The 26072-nt window shown below is 38.8% G+C and overlaps 1 protein-coding gene across 11 annotated transcripts in view; it reads left to right on the forward strand.

The window, feature by feature from the left end:
* Positions 1-26072, forward strand: part of LOC103147170 (dedicator of cytokinesis protein 9-like) — a 46986-nt gene that overhangs the window by 15618 nt on the left and 5296 nt on the right. For 8 of the 11 annotated variants that reach the window (XM_016678182.1, XM_007565383.2, XM_016678183.1 and 5 more), the window contains 42 exons: positions 1297-1413; positions 5203-5292; positions 6493-6575; positions 8193-8262; positions 8384-8479; positions 9152-9286; positions 9362-9536; positions 9845-9900; positions 10652-10726; positions 10799-10939; positions 11425-11742; positions 11818-11900; positions 12521-12643; positions 12754-12833; positions 12956-13143; positions 13712-13777; positions 14007-14099; positions 14211-14322; positions 14419-14540; positions 15961-16047; positions 16142-16231; positions 16359-16474; positions 16625-16694; positions 16787-16912; positions 17680-17751; positions 17844-17990; positions 18094-18177; positions 18261-18372; positions 18467-18645; positions 19330-19437; positions 19513-19624; positions 19713-19843; positions 20958-21072; positions 21848-21914; positions 22079-22126; positions 22538-22674; positions 23036-23151; positions 23230-23367; positions 23453-23635; positions 23848-23961; positions 24353-24568; positions 25227-25284. In XM_016678182.1, the coding sequence (XP_016533668.1) occupies positions 1297-1413; positions 5203-5292; positions 6493-6575; positions 8193-8262; positions 8384-8479; positions 9152-9286; positions 9362-9536; positions 9845-9900; positions 10652-10726; positions 10799-10939; positions 11425-11742; positions 11818-11900; positions 12521-12643; positions 12754-12833; positions 12956-13143; positions 13712-13777; positions 14007-14099; positions 14211-14322; positions 14419-14540; positions 15961-16047; positions 16142-16231; positions 16359-16474; positions 16625-16694; positions 16787-16912; positions 17680-17751; positions 17844-17990; positions 18094-18177; positions 18261-18372; positions 18467-18645; positions 19330-19437; positions 19513-19624; positions 19713-19843; positions 20958-21072; positions 21848-21914; positions 22079-22126; positions 22538-22674; positions 23036-23151; positions 23230-23367; positions 23453-23635; positions 23848-23961; positions 24353-24568; positions 25227-25284 (4849 nt within the window). The remainder of the gene's footprint in view (positions 1-1296; positions 1414-5202; positions 5293-6492; positions 6576-8192; positions 8263-8383; positions 8480-9151; positions 9287-9361; positions 9537-9844; positions 9901-10651; positions 10727-10798; positions 10940-11424; positions 11743-11817; positions 11901-12520; positions 12644-12753; positions 12834-12955; positions 13144-13711; positions 13778-14006; positions 14100-14210; positions 14323-14418; positions 14541-15960; positions 16048-16141; positions 16232-16358; positions 16475-16624; positions 16695-16786; positions 16913-17679; positions 17752-17843; positions 17991-18093; positions 18178-18260; positions 18373-18466; positions 18646-19329; positions 19438-19512; positions 19625-19712; positions 19844-20957; positions 21073-21847; positions 21915-22078; positions 22127-22537; positions 22675-23035; positions 23152-23229; positions 23368-23452; positions 23636-23847; positions 23962-24352; positions 24569-25226; positions 25285-26072) is intronic. The other 3 variants (XM_016678187.1, XM_016678184.1, XM_016678188.1) reach the window with 1 other exon arrangement.

The following is a 26072-nucleotide window of genomic DNA, read 5'->3' on the forward strand; positions in this document are numbered from 1 at the left end:
GTGACTCAGCTGGTCAGTATGACTAAAAAGCACTATAAAGTTTAAGTCCACTTACAATTTTTCCATAATCTATTATCTGTATTGTTGTAGGCATAATGAACATGGCTCAGACTAACAGCCTCAGTAAGCAGAGTGTCTGATCTAACAATACATTTGTTGCCTACTAGTACCTTTCTACCTGGGCTGCAAATCTTATATAAACTTATACATTTTGTTGAAGATGCTATGCCAAAAATGATCCCGTAATTGCGACTATGCTTAGCTGTTTACTTGTCTATGGCTTATAAAATTCATTCTTCAGCTTTTGATTATGTTTGAAATACTGTTGCATATTTGCCTTATGTTTCAGTGGTATAGGCTTCATTAGGTGAATTCCCAATCATTGTGTTCTGATGCACTGATAGCCTAGCTTAGCCTAACACATCTAAGCTAGGCTGCATGTGTTTTTCATATGTCAAAATATTCAAACTTTAATAAGAAAACACATCCACATTTTTCGAGGTTTGTATACCTAAATCCCAGTTGATAAGGTTATTTTTAAGGGAGACCAATCTCAGGGGTTTTCCTGTGGAATGCAACAGCTGAGGTCTGCAGTGTCAAGGGAGTATAACATCAGGAACTGAGCTCTGCTATCTTACTTACTGTCAAACATCAATGCCTAGGCAGTTCTTTTTGCTTCAATGATATCATCTAGAGTGAAGAGTCTTATTTAGGGAGTATACAGTTCCACCGCAGCTTCGGGATGTGATAGATGGATGTGCTACGGACAAATTCTCTGCAACTGTGTAATGCTTTGTGGGGCCAAAATCTCAGAGGAATGTAACTGAATAAAAGGATAGAAGCAGTTCTGAAGATGAGTACTAACAAGGTACAGCCAATAAAGTGGCCAGTTGGTGTAGATCTGTCTCTGTTGCACACTGGTATAAAGAGGTAATGTGTACTTCTGAGAAAAAAACGATTCCATGAGCTGCAGTGGCCACTTCTTTAGATACTGAACGTGAGCCTGTGAGACTGTGACTGGTACAAATACTCACACAATCTCCGTCATCCAGCATCTCCTTCTCTTGTTGCCCATATTCATTGTGCCAGTTCCTGTATCTAGAGCTGCCAGTGAAAGGACAATAGCAACTTGTTGTCCGCACGCTGTGAATGCTACAGATTTACCATTGTGAATGCGTCCAGAACATATGAAATGGTCCTGTTGTTGTTGCTGTTGTCGAACAGGCACAGTTCCTTTATGATAAATCAAACGAAAGTTAAAAAAGGCTGGCCTAATGTTGTGTTTCGTTCCCACAGGTAAAACCAAAGATCATAGAGCCTCTGGACTATGAGAATGTTCTCCTCCAGAGGAAGACCCAGATCATAAGTGATGTTCTGCGTGATATGCTGCAGTTCCCTACGGAGGACTTCCAGGTGAGCAAGAGCAACTCTGAGCATGTTGATGGATTTATTACTTTATTAAGCAATAAGATGCATAGGGAAATATATTTTACATTCAAACTAATGTTACCTGCGTAGAAATATGAAGTATTTCTACTTAAAATTATGTATATACTCAGATTTTTAAGATTTTTAGCTGTTTATAAAAGTGTCTGCCTCTTCAATACGAACTATTTTTCCATCTTTGGTATCTTTAATGCTCTGTTTTGAATTCTCCTTTTGCATTTTCACTTCGAATTCTTGAATTCTCAAATTCTCAAACGCTATTTCTAAAGTTAGTTCACTCAGGTATTCACCTTTATCTGCTGCTTAGTTTTTACTGCAGTTATCACTTGCAGTAGAAATGGTGAAACTAGATGAGGCTACCTTGAAATAAATACACTCATCGTTGGATATGAACTAAAATACATTGAATCCAAGTGCAGTGTTGATAAAGGAACATCCAGCCTACTCCTAGATTATTGCGCAATCAGTCGATGATTGGTGGTTTTCACTATGGAACTGTCTCTGTTAGTAACTGTCCACAACCACTGTGTGTTCCTGTGTGTATGCAAGTGTGTGTGTGGTTTGACCCAGTCTGTCCATCTGTCCAACCCACCACATGTTTCACATCACTGGGTGGAGAGACACAAAGCATTAAAACAGCCAGACACATGGGTGTGGCGAGAACAAGCACTGCACTCCAACACTGATAAACATTGATTTAAAGAGTAGGGGTTCACAGTTTGGTATGTTTTTAGGAGGATAAAAACAAAACCACATTTTTTTCTTTCAGTCAACACTGAAAAAGTGTGGAACTGTGTACGTTGGTTACCAAGTAAAACTTAGGCTATAGGCATCTGGATTTGAGCGTTACTGTGTACTAGTGATGTTTGCATTCAGATAATCCTGACTCAACTGAGTAATTAAGTTGGAGGTAGAGCTAGTTCAATAGTTTCTTGTTGTTGAAATAATAATTACATCAAGCTTTCGATTGATCCACCTTTCTGCTGCTCATCAACAGGGGAATCTTTACAGCAACAATATTATTTTAAATAAACTTTCTTGAGCTTTACATAATGTTGTAATGTTATTCCCTCATCAAAAACACACCTGGAGTGTTGCCTTGATTCTTTCATGCATGTTTGAGAAATCCTTTACTCTCAACCATTCAGCTGTGTGAAACGCCTGCTTGGACCCGGCGCCACCTCTGAGCTTCAGCTTCTCCGAGCAGCCTCCCCAACTCAGCTCCTTCAGACTAGCCAGAAGCAATTAGCAAACACCTTGTACAACTGCACATCGGCCAAGCTCGGCATATGAGCTACTTCTGAGTGCAAGGCTGGTAAAAACTTAAAAGGTTAATAGAGGAGCCATGTTGTAGTGAGTTTTTAAAGAGACGGTGGCTCAATTTGAAGATGTTAAGTGCTGAAGTCAAATTTCTTTGATTTTTTTATAAGAACTGATTGTGCTACAAAATGATACTATGTGCTTGGAAAACCCATAATAATGCCCCTGTAAGCAGAGTTTAATAATGGCCAGAGTCGTAAAGCTCTGACTCATCAGTGCTCTCCCCTCTGTTTTTCTGAATTTACAAGGATTTTAAAGTTCCACACAACACTGTCCTGCATTTGTGGGGGACATGCTGAACTGAAAACCCCTAATTTCTCTGTAAACACACATCCTCCCAAACCTATCAAAGAGGAAGGATATTTGATTAGAGGAAAGAGATTAAATGTGTGGTTATGGATTTACTCTTTGTTGATGTAGTGCTTGGCAAAACCATTCATGCTCCCTGTACCACTTTTTCACATTTCATCACATTCCAACCACAAACCTCACTCTACTTTATTATATGTGATATACTGACACAGAGTAGTGCATAATTGAGACGGGGAAGGAAGATGTTAGTTGCTTTATAAATCATATAAAAATAAAAGTCTTTGTCGTATTCAATCCTCTTTACACTGAGATTAAAATAAAATCCAGTGTTACTGATTATCTTCACAAAGCACTTGATTTGCAAATAGTGTCAACCTGTGTGTAGTTATAAAATGTAATAGATTCAATTACATTGTAGATCTATTTGGATGTTTGCAGATGACATTGGGATCTATAGTGAGTGAAAAGAGAAGGTGGACAAAAGCTGGGATAGTGATGGTGTGATTTGGACAAACGGGGAATTAGTGTCACTTGAAGAAAGTCAGAATACACACACAGGTGAATCTGCATGTCATACAGTTTCTAATTATGGACAAGAAATTATTTGCTGTGGTGCTTCCTAAAGGGAGCAGCCAGAATAAGACAATGTAATGTAGATGTATTTAAAGTCGAAGAAGAAAAGGAAATCAAAGAACACTATGTAAATTTTCCAGATTGAGCAAAATATGATTTTGATAGCCAAAAAAACCTGTGTACAAACCAAAATATAGCAGAACGGTTAAAACCTTGTGAGCTCAAGAGTGTATGAACAAGCGACTCGTGACAAACGAGGTCATTGTGTCACTGCGTCCAACTGCGTTTTTGTGAGCTGAGTTGAAAACCAGAGCACTCGTCTTAAGCAAAGGAAGTGGCAGCCTCTAGTAATTTTGCAGACCCTCCGACTCAATAGCCTTCACAGCCTGAGGCATATTTCCTATGGACCCATACTCTACTCTGTCTGACATTATAAGGCTAGGAGGGGAAATAATTGGGTCTGGAGTTTGACTGGATTGACTCAGATCCTACAGCAGTCATTCCTTACTCTGTCAGCTCATCTTATTTTCTCCTATTTGCTAAATACATTCATTGATGTACTATTGGTCACTAATGGGTCAGTGTGTTTAGCATGTAAAACACACAAACACACTGGAAGTGATTTTTATAAGAATGTATTCAATTAAATTAATGAAATGAATACATATACATATGAAATAGTGACTTGGTGTTTTACATAAAGATTAGAAATTTTCACTTAGCGTTGTTGTAAGGCAGACCCATTCTAAGCAATCGGCATGTCGAGGTGACTGAATCGTTTTCATTACAGAGAGTGCATCTGCATAGATGAAGCAACGTTATTATTTTGTTTTTGATGCAAGATTTGAATAGAATTGTCATAAATTCAGTATCAGTGGAGCATATTAGAAATATATATGCATCATGGTGTTCAAAATGGCAAAAAAAAAAAAAAAAAATCTATCGATCATTGTTTTGCTAATGATCAAACAGCATACTCTCAAGTATACCTAAACAGTAATACAATGGCATGTCGTTTATTTATAGCAGCGTATCTTCAGAGGCCATTGAAATAAAAAGCAGTTGCACAATAGCTTGATGGTTGCGATTCAACCAGTGTTGTTGATTTCAGTTGCAGACATTAGCATGGAAAGTGCTAAAATGAGGCCTTCGGTCTTGATTGTCTCTGGAGACTTCTTAAAAAGCAAAGAAGCATCCAGGAACCAGAAGAACTCCTGCTTCTGTGGTTCCACAGATCCTAGAGGATTTCTTCAGCTGAACCAGCTGTAATGGTTTGGGCATCTAATGAGGATGCCTCCTGGCCTTCTCCCTTTGAAGGTTTTCAGGGTGACCCTGGGGCAGATGTAGAACTCGCTGGAGGGTTTTTATAAATATCCCTTCTGACCTTGAAATACCTTTGGAAGCCCAAAGACTTAGAAAGACGTTTAGTTAATTAATTAAAGGGGATCAGTACATTTTGTAATTTTGAGGTCTTGTAAAATGCAATTTGCCCTGCTGCCTGACAGAATGGATGTGTTGTGTGATGTGTTTTTCATGCCTCTCTCCCTTCAGATCTCCACCCTGCGGCGCCAGGGACGGACTCTGCTCTCCACTGTGCCAGAGACTGCTGAGAAAGAAGCTTCCTCTCTGTTTGTCCAAGAGGTAAAACCAATACATGCATGGATGCTAGCCTGCTTTGACCATTTTAAATCCCTCCCTGAGTGCCAAAGGCGAGGCTCTGACTGAAACCCTGCAATGTCCTTTCAACTGATGTGCTGCCAAGTTTGATCTACTTTTAGCCAAACACAATTTGCTTTGTTTCTGCCGTAGTTAGAGCACCTGGAATTCATACCTTTCAGACCAGATGGACTCTTGATTGAAACATTAAGCTAATCAAAGCTTTGATTTTCTTGTGCAGGTAAAGCTGGTTTGATTTCCGAGAGTGTTGTTGAGAATAACAAATGCCATTCGTTTGGCTTTGAGAAGAGAGAAAACTCATATGGTGCGCATTTTGGAATGTCGCTGTTGGCCTTCATGTGAACTTTTATTTGTGTTCTCCACCCTCTGATTTCCTGACAGTAAGTGCGCCGTGGATTGTCCAGAGATGGAATCCATACTTTGTTGGTACTTGACCCCATGTTGTGTCAGAGAATCTGTGCTCTAGATACTTGGGATGCGACTCAATATAGAGCACAGTACATGATAGTCCCCCGCTGCTGTAGCAGGGCATTACATCATAACTCCATCTGGAACAGCTGGGGTTACTTATACAGATGGATGTTTTCTTCTTCTTCTTTTTTTTTTCTTACCCTGAAATTTTTTTTCCACTTTTATTGACCTTTTGTCTTGGACATTGTGGGTTCTATAGTTTTTTTGTTTGTTTTGTTTTTGAGGAATTCAGAGAGCTGAAGAACACATTGAGATAAGAAATACTACTATTAGCTGTATTTTGCACGTTTTTGCAATTTGCCATTATCAGATTTTTCAATTTCGATGTTTCTCCTTACAGAGTTCTGAGCATGGGCAATGCATTTAAGCTCATGCCACTAATTTGAAGCCTGGAACTTTAACTAGGCTACTTGAAAATTAAGATTTTTTTTTTCTAAACGTGAAAGTTCGCTAACAGTTTTGTTTCAGATACGAAAGCAGAACTTTGCACATCTAAACTTTTAATATTTGTCTGGAAATATTTGAAAGTCCATGACTTCCTCTGATGTTTTTGAGCAAAGCAGCAGCTCCTCTTCAACATTTAAATAAAAATGTGTTTTATTCATTTAGCCGTAACTAAACCCACTTCAGTTCAACTTAATTTCCTCTCATCTTATAACCTCTAACCCTTTTTTTATTCCTTTCTCTCTGCAGTGTATTAAAACATACAAGTCTGACTGGCATGTGGTCAACTACAAGTATGAGGAGTATTCTGGAGACTTTCGCCAGCTTCCACAGTGAGTGTGTGTAATTCAGATGTGCTAACCGAGGCTTATTCTTTGACCATAAACGCCCTAAGCTAAAGTGCAGTGTTTGAAGCTTTAAATATACAGACTGAAATGAGGAAACAGGAAGTCTTTGCAGCAGACTGGTTATTATGGAAGGTCAGATTAAAGATACAGTTTAGTTGCACTTTGCAAATTCCATTAGACTTTGTTGTTTTTATCTCTAAACTTGAAATGTTAGTATGTTAGTTGTCTTGGCAACTTGTAGTTCTGTTTTAAACATGTTTGTTCATCTCATAATCGTCACTAATTTCAATGTTACTCATGAGACTGTAGGATCTATAAATATATGTTCTCTTTACCTGATGTTCCCTCTAAGGCTTTTAGTAAATGTTATTGTGCTCAGTGACCCTGCCCTTTGTTTACCGCCCTGTAGCTGAAGTAGCCAGAGCTCTAGCAGCAAGGACACCTGCCATGGAGGTACTACAGCAACAATAGAGGACTTCCTTTGTTTTTCATACCCCGATACAGAGAGCTATTTTAGGAGCAATGTTGACTAATGCCATTAAAACAAAAGGAAAATTCCAACAATGCATTGGGCGTCCTTGGCTAAGCCGCTTTCCTTGAGTGCAGGAAGTGACTCTGCAGATGTTGTGTGATGTTTAAGTCATGGCAGGGCAGAAGCCAGATAAATCCTGACCTTGGCTTGGACTGTTTATAGAAGTAGTTCCTCAGAGAATGTTGGGTTGTGTAAAGGTCAAAGGGCAAACGGTGCGTTGTTTGAGTTGAACTTTCATAAAAAGCTGCGGTTTCCCTAAAAGGTTGAAAATGCATTTGTATTATTAGTACTGTTTGTGTGATTTTGGGGTTGCAAAACGCACTTTCTGAAAAGTATTTACACTCTTTGAAAGTTTCCATATTTTGTCATGTAAACACAAACTCCATTGTATCTTGCAGGAATATTATGAAGTAAACAATCACAAAGTAGGGAAGTAGTATTTCCCTTCCATAGTTGTGAAGTGGAAGGGAAGTACTTTATTGTTTACCTTTTCTTTTTTTCTTTTGCAAATAAGCATTTGATAAGTGTGATGTACATTTGTATTCCACCCCCTTTAATCGGCACCTTAAAGTCTCTTTAGGTATGTTCCTGCTAGGTCTGCACATATTTCACACAGAGAGGCCATGAACATCAACTCTATTGACATGATGCTGCCACAAAAATATTAGTTTTAGCCTTCTCTTCAATTTGGTCCTCCAATTTGTAATTTGAAGAATAAAAAGTCATTTTATCTTTCTTATGCACTACTTTGTGGGTCCACCACATACAAACTCAAATTGTGTGATTTTTTTTTTTGCCGCTGCATACTGCTGTGACTTCAGGAAGGAGTTCTCAGTTGCACTAACTAATCAGAAACCACGGATATTCATTTGAAAAATATACACTTTGAATTTCTTAGTCATGATTTAAAGTCACAATTGATAGCGGTTGTAGCAGTGCGAATGAATAATGAAAAATGTAATGATTTTATATATATATATATATATATATATATATAATGAAAAATGATTGTATGACAAGAGGAAGTTTAAACTGAACTAAGTGAAATGAATGTGACGTTTCTCCTTCAGTAAGGTGTTGAGACCAGAGAAACTTGCTGCCCACGTGTTTGAAGTGGACGAAGACGTGGAAAAAGACGAGGTAGACTTTCCAAACATCTCTCCTCACCCAGGAAATCCTGTTGATCCTCTTCTCCTTTAGAGAGACATAATAAGTAGTATTTACCTAAATAAAACATTTTTTTTTTTTCCATCTCCTCCAGGATGCAGCCTCTCTTGGATCTCAAAAGGGAGGCGTGTCGAAGCATGGCTGGCTCTACAAAGGCAACATGAACAGTGCGATTAGTGTTACCATGAGGGTGAGCGTTCTTGAGGAAATGTTACCCTTAAATAAAAAAATCTCAGTTCCACATCCATCCTCACTTGTCTCAGTTTTCAAAAACACAAAACCTTTGTTCTAGTTTATACTGCAAATTTTGGTTTGCTTGAAATAAAGCAAAACTGACTGACAAATAACTTTTCAGAAACATATAGCAGCTTGTTTTAAGACAATAATCCCTTATTATTGATGAAAAGTACTATCTCCACTAGCAGATCATTTAATTATAACATGGGGAAAATGTCCTTAAAAAAAAATACCCCGGGAGAGAGAACACTAAAAAAAAAAAATCAATATTAAATTATTTACTTAAAACAAGCTCCTATATTTCGCTGAAAAAAGTTTGCGACTTTGCATAGAACTTTAAAACTACATATAGTTGTTTATTTTTCATTCTACCCACGTCCAGATGAAAACGTACCTCGATAATCAACGCTTTTCTGTTTCTCCTCATGTTTTCAATGACTTTTAAGGCGATAATGTTTGTATTTTTCCCTTGCACATTTGGAAATCAGATTAGGCCTCGCTATAGATAGCCCTTGACGTTTCACTACTACCCACGGAGCGTTCCCAGGCCCCGTTCCTTCTTTATTTTTAGATTGAACCGATAAACAACACTGTGGTTTTCACAGCCTCTATTTTCATCCTCCAGTCCTTCAAGAGGAGATACTTCCATCTGGCTCAGCTGGGTGACGGCTCCTACAACCTCAACTTCTATAAAGATGAAAACACCTCCAAGGAACCCAAAGGAACCATTTTCCTCGACTCATGTATGGGTGTTGTTCAGGTAACGTCACCTGCGCACAGATTCTTTGAAAGTTAAACTTGAGGATAAAGCTCAGGATTACTCGCGTCCTTTCAGAATAGCAAAGTGCGTCGGTTTGCATTTGAGCTCAAGATGCAGGACAAGAGCACGTTCCTGCTGGCTGCCGACAGCGAAGCAGAAATGGAGGAGTGGATCAGCATCCTGAACAAGATTCTTCACAGCAGCTTTGAACAGGCCATGCAGGAGAAAAGGAACGGCGATCTGAATGATGGTAGTTTTTTTCTGATCTCCTCAACAATTTTTGCTTAATTTTTTCCCCCTCCATGTTTCACACTGTTTCTAATGCATTTGCTCCAAATATCTTGTGGGATTTTAAACCTTTTTGCACATGTTTTTATTTTTAAATTTCCCCCCAAGGAGTAATTATCCGAAAGATGTTACACTTTGAAAATCATTCATAACTTCCTAACCTAAATGTTTTTCCTTTTGGTGTTTCCAGAAAGGCTAAAAACCAACACTTCATTATGGTTCTGCTATAGAAACCACAGCTAACAAAACTCATGTTGATCTCTCTAACAGATGAGGAGCACGGAAAAGCAGAGCTTTCCTCTGGAAGCTTTCAAGACAACTTTCAGGTAACCTGTTTATCTATTTAAGCTAAACCTTCACTCATAACACCCAACAAATCAAATCTGTTGCTGCTTGCGAGCCCCAATAGGATCTGATGTGCAGAAAGTCTCCTGATTATTTGTAAGCGAAGCTTTGAGCTAATTAGTCAAATGTCTGTGTTTCCTGGAGCCACATTTTCCACATGGTGGTCACTCTGCTGCACATCTGGATAAGTGTGTTTGCTTCTCCAAGTGGAATACTTTTTCTGCTCACAGGGAGTGAACGTGGCATTCTAAGAACAATCACTTAGACCTATTACAGGATTTGTTTTTTTAAAAACAACAACAAACAAACAAAAAAAAAACATTGATGATCCCAGATAGATTTATTATTCACTGCTGTTACCTTCATACTTGCATTTCATCATTTTTGTTTTGGTTTCTGAATCAAAAGTATTCACACCTCTTGAACTTTTGCACAAGTTTTTAGGTCACAACAAGCAACAATAGTGTATTTTATTGGGATTTTCTGTTAGGTCAAAATAACATGATGAAAAGGGGACAAATAAGGATACATCATTGTCAAAGTTTTTGGGGAATAAAAACCCAATGACCTCCCAGAGGTCTGATTACAAATGTACACAAAGCTCACTGTACTTTACAGCTCTGACCAGGTATCAGATTCAAGCTCTTTTTGACTTATTCTATATCCTGCAGGAATCTGTGCACATCTCTTTAAAAAACAAAAAACAAAAACATGTCATTTGATTTCTACCAGACTGCCAGAGATGTCGAATCCAGAATGAGAAGTGAAGCTCGCCTAAAGCTGTTTACTCTGGATCCAGACACTCAGGTGAGGATGTTCTGGGTTAAAAGTACTGTGACAAGATTTAAGCCTCCTAACGACAACTACGGTTTGTCACAGAAACTGGACTTTTCTGGCATCGAACCAGACGTGCGTCCGTTTGAGGAGAAGTTTGGGAAGAGAGTCCTGGTCAGCTGTCACAACCTGTCGTTCAACCTGCAGGGCTGCGTCACAGAAAACGAAGAGGGGCCGACCACTAACGTAGGCTTGAGAGCTTTGGATGCATTTGTTGTTGAACAGAAATCAGAGTCTAAAGTGCTCCATGGCATTTACGCAAATGCCAGGGAGTTTTAAATTGTTCAGATGGCCCATTTGGATGGTTGATTGTTAAAGCTCATATTGATGGGTTGGTATTCTGACTCCCAGCCAGGGCTTCACATGAAGCATTAGCACTAAATGTGGTTTCCTGACGTCACTTTTAGTTAAAGGAGAACTCCTCTTTACACAAGATGTTTAGCTGTGAAAGCTCAGCTATTAGCACAAGCCTGCACGAACCTCAGATAAAGAGCCTTGTGTAATGGGAATGATGGTGGAAAGCGTAAACAAGAAGATCCATTTGGGCCGAACTGTGAAGTACATTTGGGAAGAGGAACATTTGTTGTCATCTTTCATATTTCACTCCTTCTCTTGGTCTTTACAAAAACATTTCATCTCCTCTCCTTCTTGTGTCTCTTCTTTCTCCACAGGTTGAACCGTTCTATGTGGTCCTGTCCCTGTTCGACGTCCAGAACAGCAGAAAGATCTCCGCCGACTTCCGCGTGGATCTCAACCACCCTTTGGTTCGCCAGATAACATATGGTCAAGGCAACGGGTCCGATTCAGAAATCATTGGCGACGGTCCCCCAGAAGGCCTCGGCCTGGCTCCTCACTACCCCACACAGGGGGTCTTCTCTGTAACCTGCCCCCACCCAGATATCTTCTTGGTTGCCAGAATTGAGAAGGTCCTCCAAGGGGGCATCACCCACTGCACCGAACCTTACATGAAGAGCTCCGACTCCACCAAAGTGAGTACACAAGCAGAGATATTCACCTTCTTGTATTAGTAGATGATCACATTAAATAAATACATTCTTGTTTAGGTGGCTCAAAAGGTGTTGAAGAACGCCAAGACAGCCTGCAGCAGACTGGGACAGTACAGGATGCCGTTTGCCTGGGCTGCAAGGTGTGAAGTCGGCTTACGATAGACCTGATGTGGTGTGTAGATGGACAGGTTTTTGTGTTCACTGAGGTTACCGACATTAAAACTCCAGATATGTTCCATCTTGTTCACATGGTTCCTGTTTTAGACCTCAATGGTGATTCTGATGGAAAGAGTTTGTGAGAGGGAGAAAGGATGGTAAATTGGAAAAGTTCACAGACTTTCAGAGAAAGTCAGTTCAGATTCTACTTACTGTTTGTTTACAGCTCCCCAAAAAAGTCATTTTATATTTATGTTGTTTTAGATGTAAACATGTAGAGTCTTTGAAATTCTGGGAAATTGATTGCTTTTGCTGGGGCTAATCACAACTGCTGCTAAGCTAACCGAGCTACATGTCACAACATAGGGTAAATTGTCAGCAAGGTGACAACTGAATATTATTATAATAAAAAAAATTAAAAAGGCAGGAAAAGGGTAGATAAAACCCTTCACTTAAAAGTAAAAATAAAAAGCCTTTAAACACCAAGTCTGTTTTCTGTTTGTGTTGTCTGTCATATTGGCATGAAAATCTAACATGGAGTTGCATAAATGTGTTACTCCCAGCTATCCTATGTATTCAGGTTCTTATGTTTTTCCCTCTGCAGGCCGGTATTCAAGGATGCATCAGGAACTCTGGAGAAAAACGCTCGCTTCTCAGCTCTTTACAGACAGGACAGCAGCAAGCTGTCTGACGAGGACATGTTCAAGCTCCTCACCGACTTCAGGAAGTATGTTGTCTTCAGGGGTTTTGTTGTTGCTGTTGTTAATCTTTTTCCTGCCCTCCAAATGTGCTTTGGTAAATTTCTAACAAGTTTTTCTTCCTCTGTTTTCCCTGCAGACCAGAAAAAATGGCCAAACTCCCTGTGCTGCTGGGGAACTTAGATGTTACTATTGATAACGTTGCACCGGACGTACCCAGTAAACCTTTATTTATTTATTTATTTTTTTTTTTTTTTGGAACTTCTTCTAATCATCTAACTAAATGACTAGAAGTTAATATTTATCCCTCTAAGTGGTGTTTCCTTGCTGCTTCCTTGCAGACTGTGTCACTACCTCATACATCCCTGTGAGAAACTTTGAACAAACTGGTTCAGGCACCTCTCTTCTGGAGGTGGAGGAGTTTGTGCCGTGTATTGCAAAGTGCGCCCAACCATTCACTATATATAAAAACCACCTGTATGTCTACCCGAAGCACCTCAAGTATGATGGACAAAAATCATTTGCAAAGGTACGTATAGAAAAGGTCGTAATGGGATATAGTTACAATGCCTTACCGTAACCAAAGTAACGTTTTATTGTCTTTTCATTCACGTTTATCCCCAAGCTTGTGTTGTTGTTTTTTACATAACATAACAAATGCATACATTCTTTTAATTCGTTGTTCTGAATAGTCAGATCTTATCTGCAACATGAGCTGTAGATCCAAAGCATATAAGCTATCCTATTTAGAAAGCAGTTCCTTTATTTGGCAGGGATTCTTGTATAATCATCACTTTCTACTCCTGTTTAGCCCATGAGGCGACTGGCAGCGGCCTCCAGCTCATTTAGGCCAGCTGCAAAACCGGGGAGAATTATCTGCATGCCAAGCATCGGCTTTTGATTAATGCATTAAAAGAGAGGAGTGGGTTTTTGTTTTTTGTTTTTTTTTCCCAAATAGGTCAGCTCGTTACAGGAAACCAAAATTATTTAATAAGACAGCTCTCGGAAATCTTCTTGAAGTGTTTGCACAAAATGATACTCCATATTTATCTCCTGATTTTAATTTGTATTTTTGTGTTTCTATCTCCCATTTCCAGGCGAGGAACATTGCTGTATGTGTTGAATTTAAGGACTCTGATGAGGACGAAGCCCAGCCACTGAAGGTACATTTACACAAAACACTGTGCTCTTTTCATCATCTGTTTGAGTGCTCTAGGTTGAAAAAAAAAATAACTACAAACTCCTGAGCAGAAAAATGGCAAAAAATCATGGATTACAATGTTTGCAGATGACACTATGCTTTGTGAGAGCAGGTGAAAGAGAGCCTAGAAAGGTGCAAAACGCTTACATATTTGTTCACTCTTTCATCTCTCACATCCGTCTTTGCTGCAGTGCATCTACGGCCGACCTGGAGGACCTCTGTTCACTAAACAGGCTTACGCAGCCGTTCTCCACCACCAGCATAACCCCGAGTTCTACGACGAGGTATTCCTGCTTGTTGTTCCTCATTAGAGTTCATTTATGTAGTAAAGGTTTATTCGAAGATTGAATCGTCAGTCGGAGGAAGAATGAATCTCTCTATATTTCTGCCTACAGATCAAAATAGAGCTGCCAACTCAGCTGCATGAGAAGCATCACCTTCTCTTCAGCTTCTTTCATGTTAGCTGTGACAACAACAGCAAGAAGAAGGATGTAGTAGAGACTCCTGGTAAATATCCCCAGGCATATTTTATGTACGTTCATTTCTGTGTAAACTGTAACAAGCACACAGCTACATCTTTTTTTTTTAATTTCTTGTCTTCAGTGGGTTCAGCTTGGCTGCCGCTCCTGAAGGACGGGGGCAGGGTCATCATGAACGAACAGCAGCTTCCTGTCGCTGCTAATCTACCTGCTGGCTATCTCAGCTCCCAGGACGGCGTTAGCAAGGTAACAACAGCCAAGAAATTAGATTTTTAGCTTGGCGTGCGAAAGGAACACGTGAGGGTTTGGATGTGAACATATGTTTGACTCTTGAGATTCAAAGAATTTCCTGCAAATTTATTTGTATTCAAGCCTCAAATATGGAAATACAACTGAACCGTTGTCATTTCCTTAAAAGTCTCAAGGTTGAAAGATAGAAATCTTGTTAGCTGAGATTGGATTGGGACCTTACGCAGGCCCCCCAGGCTTTTACACCAGACGCCTCAGAAATCTGCTTAGCTTTAATCTATAACACAGGCCTCTGAAGTGTTTGACGGAGATTTCTTTGTTATAAATTTAATTACAGCCATTTTCTAATTTCTGCTGTTCAGTGGAACCCCATCACAGTTTTGTCTGTCTCCCTCATGCACTGCTTTAGGCAAATAATATACCAACATCGCTTTCATATGCATCTGATTCTTTAGCATTTTCAATTTAATCTCCCTGTGTAATACACAAACGCTGCTGTTGTTGCCCTGATTTAGAGAAACAAAAATGTTCAAGATTCAGTCGCCTAAAAATAGCAAAAAATAAAAAGAAGAAAATGAATATTGATTGATGCATTTAGTTTAAATTTTCCAAATGCAGCAGAAACTATATTCTGTCTAAACCTCTACAAGGTTTAGACAGAAATCTACTGGTTCAAAAAAAAAAAAAATGTAATTATCAAAGCACAGATGAGTAAACAAAATCAAAACTTATGATACGGTTCAGGGTTTCCTATATTCCTCCTGCTTTTTTCTAATTTTTTTTGCAAAAAATTTTATTTTTCTCTGAGATTGTGAGTATTTTAAAGAATTAAGAAGACAAACAAGTGAAGCTATAAAATAAACTGTGTATTCAAAAATATGGGAAAATGAAAAAGTGTAGTGTTACACGATTATGTTGACTTCACTGAAATAAATATAAATACTACTTCCAGTCTATTGCTCAGGCCACTTTAAAAAATGCTTAACAGGCAAATATAGCATTCATTATTTACCACATTGAATAAGTAGTCAAAAAGATTAAAACTTTAATGAATGCACATAAAAATCTGTTTGATCACTTTTGCAATTTATGCCTTTAAAAGCTTGAATCTCTAAATTAACCAAAGTCTAGATCCAAAATGATTTAGCAAAAGAGAAAAAGGAAAAAGAGGAAAATGTATGTAAATTCATGCCTTGGATTACAGTTTGAAACCCTCCTGTTAATGTGACATTCTAGTCAAAAAGTGTAGTATGAAATTATAACATCATACAATGAAAATAATGTTTGTATTGATCTGTTTTTGTTTTTATGAAATATGAAAGCTGTATCCCTCATGGGGATACAGCTTTCATATTCAGAGTCGCTTTTGCATTGATCAGTATGCAGCACGATAATTCATACGCATTTATCACTGCAGCAATCTGGCTCCGAGATTAAATGGGTAGATGGAGGCAAACCGCTGTTCACACTCTCCACCCATCTTGTATCTACAGTTTACACTCAGGTAAACACATTTTCTTCATACTCCATCTTGAAGAACAATGATTCAGTTTCTTAAATTAAATCAAATTATTTATCGCATTGCATGTTTTCACCAGGACCAGCATCTGCACAACTTCTTCCAACACTGTCAAAGCATGGACATGTCAGAGCAAGCTTCAGAGGGAGAGCTGATTAAATACCTGAAGGTATTATGAGCTCCATTATCCTTTAAATGCTCAAAGCAAACAAAAGTTCAGTTCATTTATTAACCATTTCTTATCAAAAGCTAAGATTTGCAAATATTATTGTTTGGTTTTTTCCCATCTTTTTTAGAGTCTTCATGCAATGGAAGGCCATGTGATGGTCAACTTCCTGCCCACAATCCTCAACCAGCTGTTCTGTGTCCTCCCCAGAGCATCGCATGAGGATGTGGCCGTCAACGTTACCAGGTGGATATTTTCTCCTTAATGCTGTATTTCTTCTTTTTCATTGGACATTTGGCACACTCTTTGTGTTTTTCAAGACCTGCTGTCACACTGACATAATAGAAATGTGATTTTTTTTTGTTGTTGCCATTTTTCTCCTTTGCTTTTCTTCAGGGTGATGGTTCATGTGGTGGCGCAGTGCCATGAGGAGGGACTTGAGCATTACCTAAGATCTTTCGTCAAGGTGAAGCTTTGTTATCATACCCACTTGACAATGATATTCAGTGTGTTTCCTGGAACAACTAACATATACTAGTGACATTTTTCCCCTTTCAGTTTGTGTTTAAGCCAGAGCCGTACTCGTCCATCTGTCTGAGAACAGTACATGAAGAGCTGGCCAAAGCCATGACGGCCATTCTCAAGCCGTCCACTGACTTTTTAACAAGCAACAAGTTGCTAAAGGTAACCTAAACGTGCTTAATACTCTGCTGTACAAATACAAAGGTAGGACTAAACACCAATTTACCTGAAAAAAGCTATTTGTATGCAAAAGTTTACACTATAAAGGGGAAAAATCACTCTTAACGTTACCAGGACTAAGTTGCAGATGGAAATACAGTACTTGGATGGTTGGATGGAATTAGTTCTTCATTTAGTTTGTACTGATTTTTAAAAATCAAAACTTTTCAACTTTAAGTGAAACTCCCTCACTTTATCTGATGTTTTAAGCACGTTCAAGGCATCAAGTTTCACTTTATGTCGATGACTTGTTACTATTTCTTCAGAATCCCCAAATTTCTTTTGAGTCTCTAATGTTCTTGTTTCTCTAGCTGAATTACTTTTCTGAGTCTAAATGTGGGCAAAAGTTAACTTTGTGCTTTGGATGTAGAAAACTCTACAATTATTATTATCTTTAAGAGCAGTTTATCTGGGAACAACAATAACAAGAAAGTACAAATGTCTTCACAGCTATTAGATGATGTCATATAGAGTTTGTCACAACTAAACTGTTAAAGAAACCAAAGAAACCAGGTGTTTGCATACTAGGAAACTGTGGTGAACAACTGCATATTTACTATTGTGTATTGTTATAAAGAAAAAAACTAAGTGTATAACTACAGCTAATCAACATGTTCATTCTCACACTTCAGTGTTTATCTCGTAAGTTTCCGCAGACCACTTCTAACCTTTCTTCTTCCTTCCACTGACGTTTTTCTTCTGTGTTGCAGCACTCATGGTACTTCTTTGAAGCTCTGGTAAAATCGATGGCTTACTATCTCACAGAGAGTGGTAAAGTCAAAGTATGTGTTTTATTTTCCGTTTCCTTCTCTTCCTGAGGTAAATCCCAGGCGAGCCTAACTCCCATCCTCCTTCTCCCGTTTCCTGTTCCCAGCTCTCGAGGAACCAGCGTTTTTCCGCGTCCTTCCACCACACTGTGGAAACTCTGGTCAACATGTTGATGCCGCACATCACCCAGAAATACAAGGATAACCTTGACGCTTCTCGCAACGCCAACCACAGCCTGGCACTTTTCATTAAGGTTGGCCCTCCTCCCTTCTGCTCTGCAGGGAAAGTTTATGTTGAACAACTATAGAAGCTTTTTAGGAAGATAAAATGCGATTCACTGTCCACTTTACATCCAGCGCTGCTTCACCTTCATGGACAGAGGATTTGTATTCAAGCAGATCAATAACTACATGAACTGCTTTGTGCCTGGAGACCCAAAGGTGTGTTTCTTTTTTAAACACAAGTTTTCTTTCTAAGATTAATTGTTCGCCCTAAAAAGTTGCTTTTATTACATCCCTTCCAGACTCTGTTTGAGTTTAAGTTTGAGTTCCTGCGGGTGGTTTGCAATCACGAGCACTACATCCCTCTGAACCTTCCCATGCCTTTCGGCAAAGGCAGAATACAGAGATTTCAAGGTGACCTTGTCTATGAACTTCGTTTTGTTTTTTTATTAAATTTTGTTTCATAATTAACAAAAACTTCCATCTCTTGATTTGTGCGTTGCTGCAGATCTGCAGCTGGATTATTCCCTGACCGACGACTTCTGCCGAAACCACTTCCTGGTGGGCTTGCTGCTGCGGGAGGTGGGCGGGGCCCTCCAGGAGCACAGAGACATCCGCCAGATCGCCGTTCAGGTTCTCAAGGGACTCATGATCAAACACACATTTGACGACCGCTACGCTGCTAAGGTAAGTGATGCTAGTTGCTCACTGTTGTAGCTTTCTGATTGTGTTTCTGACATTACAAAATACCTACACGGTCTGACTCCTGACTTCCATTTTATTTTGTATTTATTCATTTTCAGTTTTCACTCAATAATTAAAGTGAAACGCCTTCAAGAAATCATGAACGAAGTTTATTCTTCTTTTGGCAAAATCTACCCTCTATTCGCATAAAAAGAAAATCAGATATTTTTGAAATACACAAAAAAATACACACAAAAAATGAAATGCCACATGGCTTCATTGTGATAATTTTCTAATTTCTTTTGAATCCAGAAAGAGATTCAGATTATTTCTTAAACTGCCACCTTTAACTCAAATGTATTTTTCCATTGTCGTCATTTTGAATCTAAATTTTTTTTTTAAATCTCTCTTCCTTTTAAGTTGTATTTGCTTTTTCTTTTTACAGATCCGTTTTAAATACTGTTTAGTAAAAAAAAATGTTTATGTGCTTTGTACATGAATTTTAGAACATTGCACTTTATCAATTCATGAAGTTTAACTGTATAAATATTGGGTATCTATATAACAACTCAGTCAGTAAGTTATACAAAATATACAAAGCCTTTTTGTTTAGTACCTCCGTTACCTTTTAGATATTTTAACTCCTATAATACATTTCTTAGTAAAACCTTTTTTGTTTTATTTCAGAGTCACCAAGCCAGACTCGCCACGCTCTACCTCCCTCTTTTTGGCCTTCTTCAGGAAAACGTCTACAGGCTTGACATCAAGGACTTGGCTCCTCTTGGCAACCACAATGTAAGCCTGCCACCTGGTGGTTGGAATCCAAATTGCAGCTGATCTTCCTCACTCTGGTTGTTTTTTCCATGTCAGAACATGAGGGAAGACTCCCTTGTTCCAAACTCCATGGTGCCTCCCCAAAAACCTGGAAGCTGCATAGAAAACGCTCTCCACAAAGACGTGTTTGGGGTCATTTCTGGGACAGGTGACTGTCTCCTCGCTGCCTCGCTTCAAACGATTCTCCAACTAAAACATCACTGAGAGCGCTGATATATCCTGCTTTCCTTCTTTAGCCTCTCCTCACAGCTCAACTCCTAATGTGAGCTCGGTTCACCACGCAGACTCCAGAGGCTCTCTGGCCTCCACCGACTCTGCAAACAGCCTTCTGGACAAGAGCAGCGACAAGACCAACTCTTTGGAAAAGGTGCATCTAGATTCAGCTTTTATCTATTATTCAAGGCGTCACATGTTTGGCATTTGAAAAGCCTACTCCAATATGTCAATTACTCTCCAATTACAACAGTTACTCACCATAAAGGACGCTAAAAAAAAAGGACCAGAAATTCAAATCGGTTAAAGGAGCAATCAACTTTTTTGAGCTTTACATCATGTTATATTATTACTCCCCTTTATCAAAGTAAATAAAAATTTCTTCCGTGTTTCCAGAAACAAAAACAGAGATAAGTACACTTAAAAAAATTATTTTTACTTCTAAAACTCTAAAATCTGGGAAGTACATTTGTGTTTTCCACCCCTTTACTCTGATATCCCCAATATATCTGATATCCAGGTTAACTGAGCACTGTTATAAATAGACACAACTCGTGTGTAAATCATAAATCCTGTTGTTCTGTGATTCTGCAAAACACTTTGTGCTTGTCTCTCACATATAATCCTAATATTTGTGATTGTAATGTGACAAAATATATATAAAAAATTTTAAGAATATTTTTACTAGTAAGCATCTGTGCACTGTGTCCGACAGTGTGGTCTGTTAAGTTTTATGTGTTAAAGTTACCCACCCGATCTGTTTTGACTCAATTCATTTCATGTCTACATTATTGCCACCCTTTCCTTAAAGAGGTCACACAGGCGCTCTTTGACCTCCCAACTCCAACACATTGAGAGATTTCCCAGAAGGCACTCTGTCAATGTGCCCCCCCTGCCCCTGGACCCAGAGCACTGTGCTCCGCCTCTGAACCGTACTACCAAGCGGGTCACTATGGACTTCTCTCTGCTCACTGTGCCTCTGCCTGACCTGCTGCTGGACAGAGACTCTGAGAGTCAGAAAGCAGCTGCAGACTCTGGACCGGATGGAGGTCATGGGGAAAACCGACCAGTACAAGTACTCAGTGTGACTTTGAGTGGCTCTCCATTATAAACCCTTTACTTGAAGTGTTTCCACTTCTTGCTGTCGTAGCGTCAACTGAGTGCACGTCTCTCACTCTTGTTTTGAGGTTTTCTTTTGAGTGCTGTTGGCTTTTTGCCTCTACTTTGCCAATTTATGCCAACATTTACTCTCTTGCTGTTTGCATCAGAGCCAGTGTGTGTCAGCAGTGGGCAGTACTGTGCTGCGCTGCGACAAACTGGACCGGGACGAGATCGGAAACCTGCTCATGTGCTTTCTGCACATCCTCAAGAGCATGTCAGAAGGTAGGACTGCAGGTTGGACTATTCAGTGCCTTGAACTTGTTCATTTTTATCATATTCAAACCACAAATACCAGTGTATGTTTTATGTAATAGATGAAACAATTCACTTCTGCAAATTACCTTGGAATTATAATAAATTGAAAAAAAATATTTTTCAACTTAACAAAGAAAATCCAGTTGACCTATCATAAACAAGACAAAAGTTTCTCTTTTCCAGAGCTGCAAATGTTACATGAGCTTCTGAATAAGAAAACTGATTGTTTTTTATGAATATATGCAAAATATATATATATTTTTTGAAAGAACAATAATTTCATTGCCATTTTTAGGTCCTTAAATAAAAACATAAAACTTCTGCAAAGTAAATTTCCTTATTGATGTTATTAATGGAAAGATAGATTTCAACAAGTATTACTGGTAATGTTAGTCTCATTTGTTGGTGGAAATTCAATGCAATTACTTCTTGGAAAAAAAAAACAAAAGCTATAGTTGTTGCTTTACATGCGTATTTTTAAAATTTGATTTTAACCGAGTTATTAAAAGACATTTAAGAATGTTGTAATCCACTGTCCTTTAAATTGAGACTTTTACCTACATTACTAAGCTTAAACAAGTTGGGACAGATCTTCCTCATGATTACATTGAAATATGTTGTTTTTAGGTGTCAAAATCAGAACAAGTTCAACACTTTGCAAGCCTCTGTATTAAACAGCATTTTTTAATGCAGCATATTAATCCTCTCTTGGTTTTTTATTTTTCCTTTCTGCCACCTGTAGAAGCCCTGTTTGCGTACTGGAACAAAGCAGCTCCATCAGAGTTAATGGACTTCTTTACTCTAATAGAGTAAGTACTAGCATCGACTGCCTCAATGGGGAGGCGGTGAAAAGAAACTCTATATAAGGATTAGACCAAGTTCACCACAGTCTGGTTCCAGAGACGCAGCATGATGTTCCCTAAAATGTGTTTTCTTCACTGCTAAGTTATCTGTTTGTATTTTTGTCCTGCAGAATCTGCCTCCATCAGTTCAGATACATGGGGAAAAGATTCATTGCTAGGTAAAGTCTGTCTGATCACATGGTTTATTGATTTAATTCTTGAAATAAAATAAAACGCTTTTAATCTGTGCGATAACACACACACACACGTGCTCAGAAGGTTTTAATCTTCAGTTCTTGGCTTTATCTTTTATCTTTAACACTGCTGCCAAGTTGTTTTGTGAATATGGTTGTGGCCCTTGGCCCCTCCTGCCCGGGTAAGAGCTTTATTCCTTCATTCCCTCTGTGCTTAGGTTAAGTGCATGATGGTGATTTTCCACACTTTAATATTGGCTGTATTTCATCTGCTGCTCTTTTTTTTTTGTTTCACACATCAAAACACTTAAATTATAGAGACATCTGTAAAAGGATTAGTGATTTCTGCTTTCGCCTGAAGCCTAAATGTTATGGCGTCTTTCATTTGTCTCCCAGGAGTCAGGAGGGAGCAGGACCTGTAGCTGCAGACAGAAAGTCTCTGACTCTGCCTGTGTCTCGTACCAGGGCGGGGATCCTGCACGCCCGCCTGCAGCAGCTGGGAGCTCTGGAGAACGCTCACACCATTAATAACAGTAAGCTTTGGATCAAGCTACAAAAAGCTGGAAGAAATTAGATTAAATGTAAAATTTGTGAAAAAACGAGTTTATTTTTTTTGGAGCCACGTATAAGAGCGGTAGCAGTTCGATATGAACGGGGTAATATTATGTTTAAAGGGAAATTGACTTGTTTATTTAATCTGGAAATATTATACTGACCTCTAGTGGTGGACACTTATAAAAACAGTGAAGGGCTCTGTGCTAAATCTTGAGTAGAAACAATATACTTTGCTCTGATTCAATACAAACAAAATGATTTTAACAGTGTTCAAATTTAGCCAACAGAATAAAAATCACAATTATTAATTTAAAATGACAATAAGTGGTGTGTTTTCAGTGTACTGCCACACAGAAGCGGATGTAAACAGCCAGTGCCTGCTGGAGGCCAACGTGTCTACAGAGGTCTGCCTGACTGTGCTGGACACACTCAGCACCTTCATCATGGGATTCAAGGTACACACATGTACAAAACAAAATTATTATATTACTGGTTTGGTTATCAAACATCTTTATACCTTGTTGTGTTTTCAGACTCAGCTGAATTCAGATCTGGGTCACAACCCCCTGATGAAGACGGTGTTCCAGGTGCATCTGTGCTTCCTGCAGATCCCCCAATCAGAGGCCGCCCTCAAGCAGGTCTTCACCTCCCTCAGGACATTCATTTTTAAGGTGAATAATTTGACCCTCGTTTTCGTCTCCGATCACCTTCCTCCTCGTGTTCATCATCCGAACCCTTCGTAACCATGTCTTCCAGTTCCCCTGCACGTTTTTCGACGGCAGGGCCGACATGTGCGCCTCACTCTGCTATGAAATCCTCAAGTGTTGCAACTCCAAGCTGAGCTTCATCCGCAGTGATGCAGCCCACCTCCTTTACTTTCTGATGAAGAGTAACTTTGACTACACAGGCCGCAAGTCTTTTGTGCGAACCCACCTGCAGGTATGAGATACAGCGCCTGGCCAGATCTGTTAGCATGTCTTAGTCAATCGCACAATCTCTATAAAAAGTTAAAGTTGATGGTTATGATTGTCATAAAATGTGAGAAAAGGTTCAATCTTTTCCGGTTATTACAGCGCAGTCTGGATTTTTTTCTGTACTTTCTGAAAAGTCATCAGTGTGAGACTGAATTTTACTAATTGTTGTTTTGTTAGGTGGTGATCGCTGTTAGCCAGTTGATAGCTGATGTCATTGGGATTGGCAGCACACGTTTCCAGCAGTCTCTCTCCATCATCAATAATTGTGCCAACAGTGACAAGAGCATCAAGGTAGGTGAAGAACACAGATAGAACTGTTCAATAAGGAATCCTTCTCATTGTTTAACTTTGGTACATGAGCGGCAGAAAGAAAGTTCACCTTCTTTCTGTTCTTAGGTTTTAAAGTTTGGGTGTTTAAGAAGCCATTAATCCCAACCACAGCAGCAAATATCCAACAAAATGGCTGAAAAAGAAACATGTTAAAGTAAATCTGCTAACCTAAGCTGCTTACTTTCTGTTCTATCATAAATACAAAAAACCTATTGGATATTTTAAGTATCCAAAACATCCAAAGTCATCAGTCACACAGAGTTTCATTGGTTTTGGGGATTAGCTTTAACATTTTAAGACTTGTTTGCATGTTTCATGCAGTCATAACCATTTGTACGTGTCCTGCTGGCAGCACACAGCATTCCCATCGGATGTGAAGGACCTGACCAAGCGCATCAGGACGGTGCTGATGGCCACAGAGCAGATGAAGGAGCACGAGAACGACCCGGAGATGCTGGTGGACCTCCAGTACAGCCTGGCCAAGTCCTACACCAGTACCCCGGAGCTGCGGAAAACCTGGCTGGACAGCATGGCTCGCATCCACAACAAGAACGGAGATCTCTCTGAGGTACGGAGGGCTGAATGTGCCACGTGTAGGACTCAAACACCCTCGTGGGTTTCTGCTGTTTTTGCTTCTTTGTCTCTGTGATGCTTCAGAGAATCAGACCAAGATAACATAAGGAAATACAAAATGCAGTTCTTATGGGCAAAAAAATAAAAAATAAAAAAAATAAAAAATTAACATCATTATGGTTCTATGTGAAAAAGTAAATAACTATTATTAATTAAAACCTCTCAAGTGGAAACATCTGCTGGAAATGAACGTTATGCAGTGATTCTATAGGTTTCCTTAAACTGAAATCAGATTCCCCCACAGTTTGATTCATATTTTAACAAAAACGGGGAAATTATTATTTTAATTAGGCCATGTTGGTCTGAATAGTTTTTTTTTTTTTACTTATTTATTGAAATCATAACTTGAAAACTGCACTTTATATTTACTCAGGTTGTTGTCTTTTTCTTATTTTAAACTTCGTGTCCTGTAAGATTCAAGTGTATCAATAAAGCAAAGCAGAAAAAAAATAAAAATAAATATAAATATAATATTCATATAATATATGAATATTATATTATGAATATAATATTCATAATGTAATATTATGAATATTATATTCATAATATCACATGACCTCTGTCTTATCTGTGTCGCTCTCTCTCGCCTGCAGGCAGCTATGTGCTACGTTCATGTTGCTGCTTTGGTTGCAGAGTATCTGTGGAGAAAAGGTGAGTGTCAGAAATAGGGGTGGATCTTTTCTAGCCTTGGTTATCTTCCATTCATGTGAATAATAACCCTTTGAACCATTTTATTGCATTTATTATCCTCATTATGGAGGCCATAACATGAGTCAACAGTAAATGTTTTCACAGGAGAAAAATGTTTTCTCCATAGTTTGATTAATAAAATCACTTTCTTATTACTGGATATTCTGAAACATAACATTAGTTTTTCAGTTATTAAAAAAAACATATCAAGAAGTAACATGAGATATGTTTCTAACTTGCACACATCTTCTAATTCATTTCCTTTTGGGATCAATAAGGTATTTTTTTTTTAATTGAATTTGCAGTCATTTGCTGTGTGGACACTCGTCCAAGGGTCACCTTCTGCTTCCTGTGTAAAAATGCTCCTGACAAGTCATTTTCCAGATAACATCTTTTCCTAAGTGTCTTTTATGCCTAGACTTTGAAGATGATCTGTGATATAATCGGGCAGGTGTTTATGAATATCACCAGCTGATTGCAGGCTCACAGTGCTGAGGGGTGTAGTTTGGTCAAAGTGACATTTCTGGCTTTTTGTATGGAGTCCCTGAAATGCTATTAGTTTAAAAAAAATGTTTACATACACATAAAGGTGTAACTGGGAAGTGAAAGGAAAATGACATAATTTGAAATATTTTTGACAAATTGAAATCTGGTTTTAACCTCCTTTTCTTTAGTACATTAACAATACTCTTTGGTATTAACCTCAATTTCAAATATCAGTGTAAATACAGCTATTGTGAGAAGGCAAT

Source organism: Poecilia formosa, unplaced genomic scaffold, assembly GCF_000485575.1.
Source record: "Poecilia formosa unplaced genomic scaffold, Poecilia_formosa-5.1.2 Scaffold175, whole genome shotgun sequence".
NCBI classification, from domain to species: Eukaryota; Metazoa; Chordata; class Actinopteri; order Cyprinodontiformes; family Poeciliidae; genus Poecilia; species Poecilia formosa.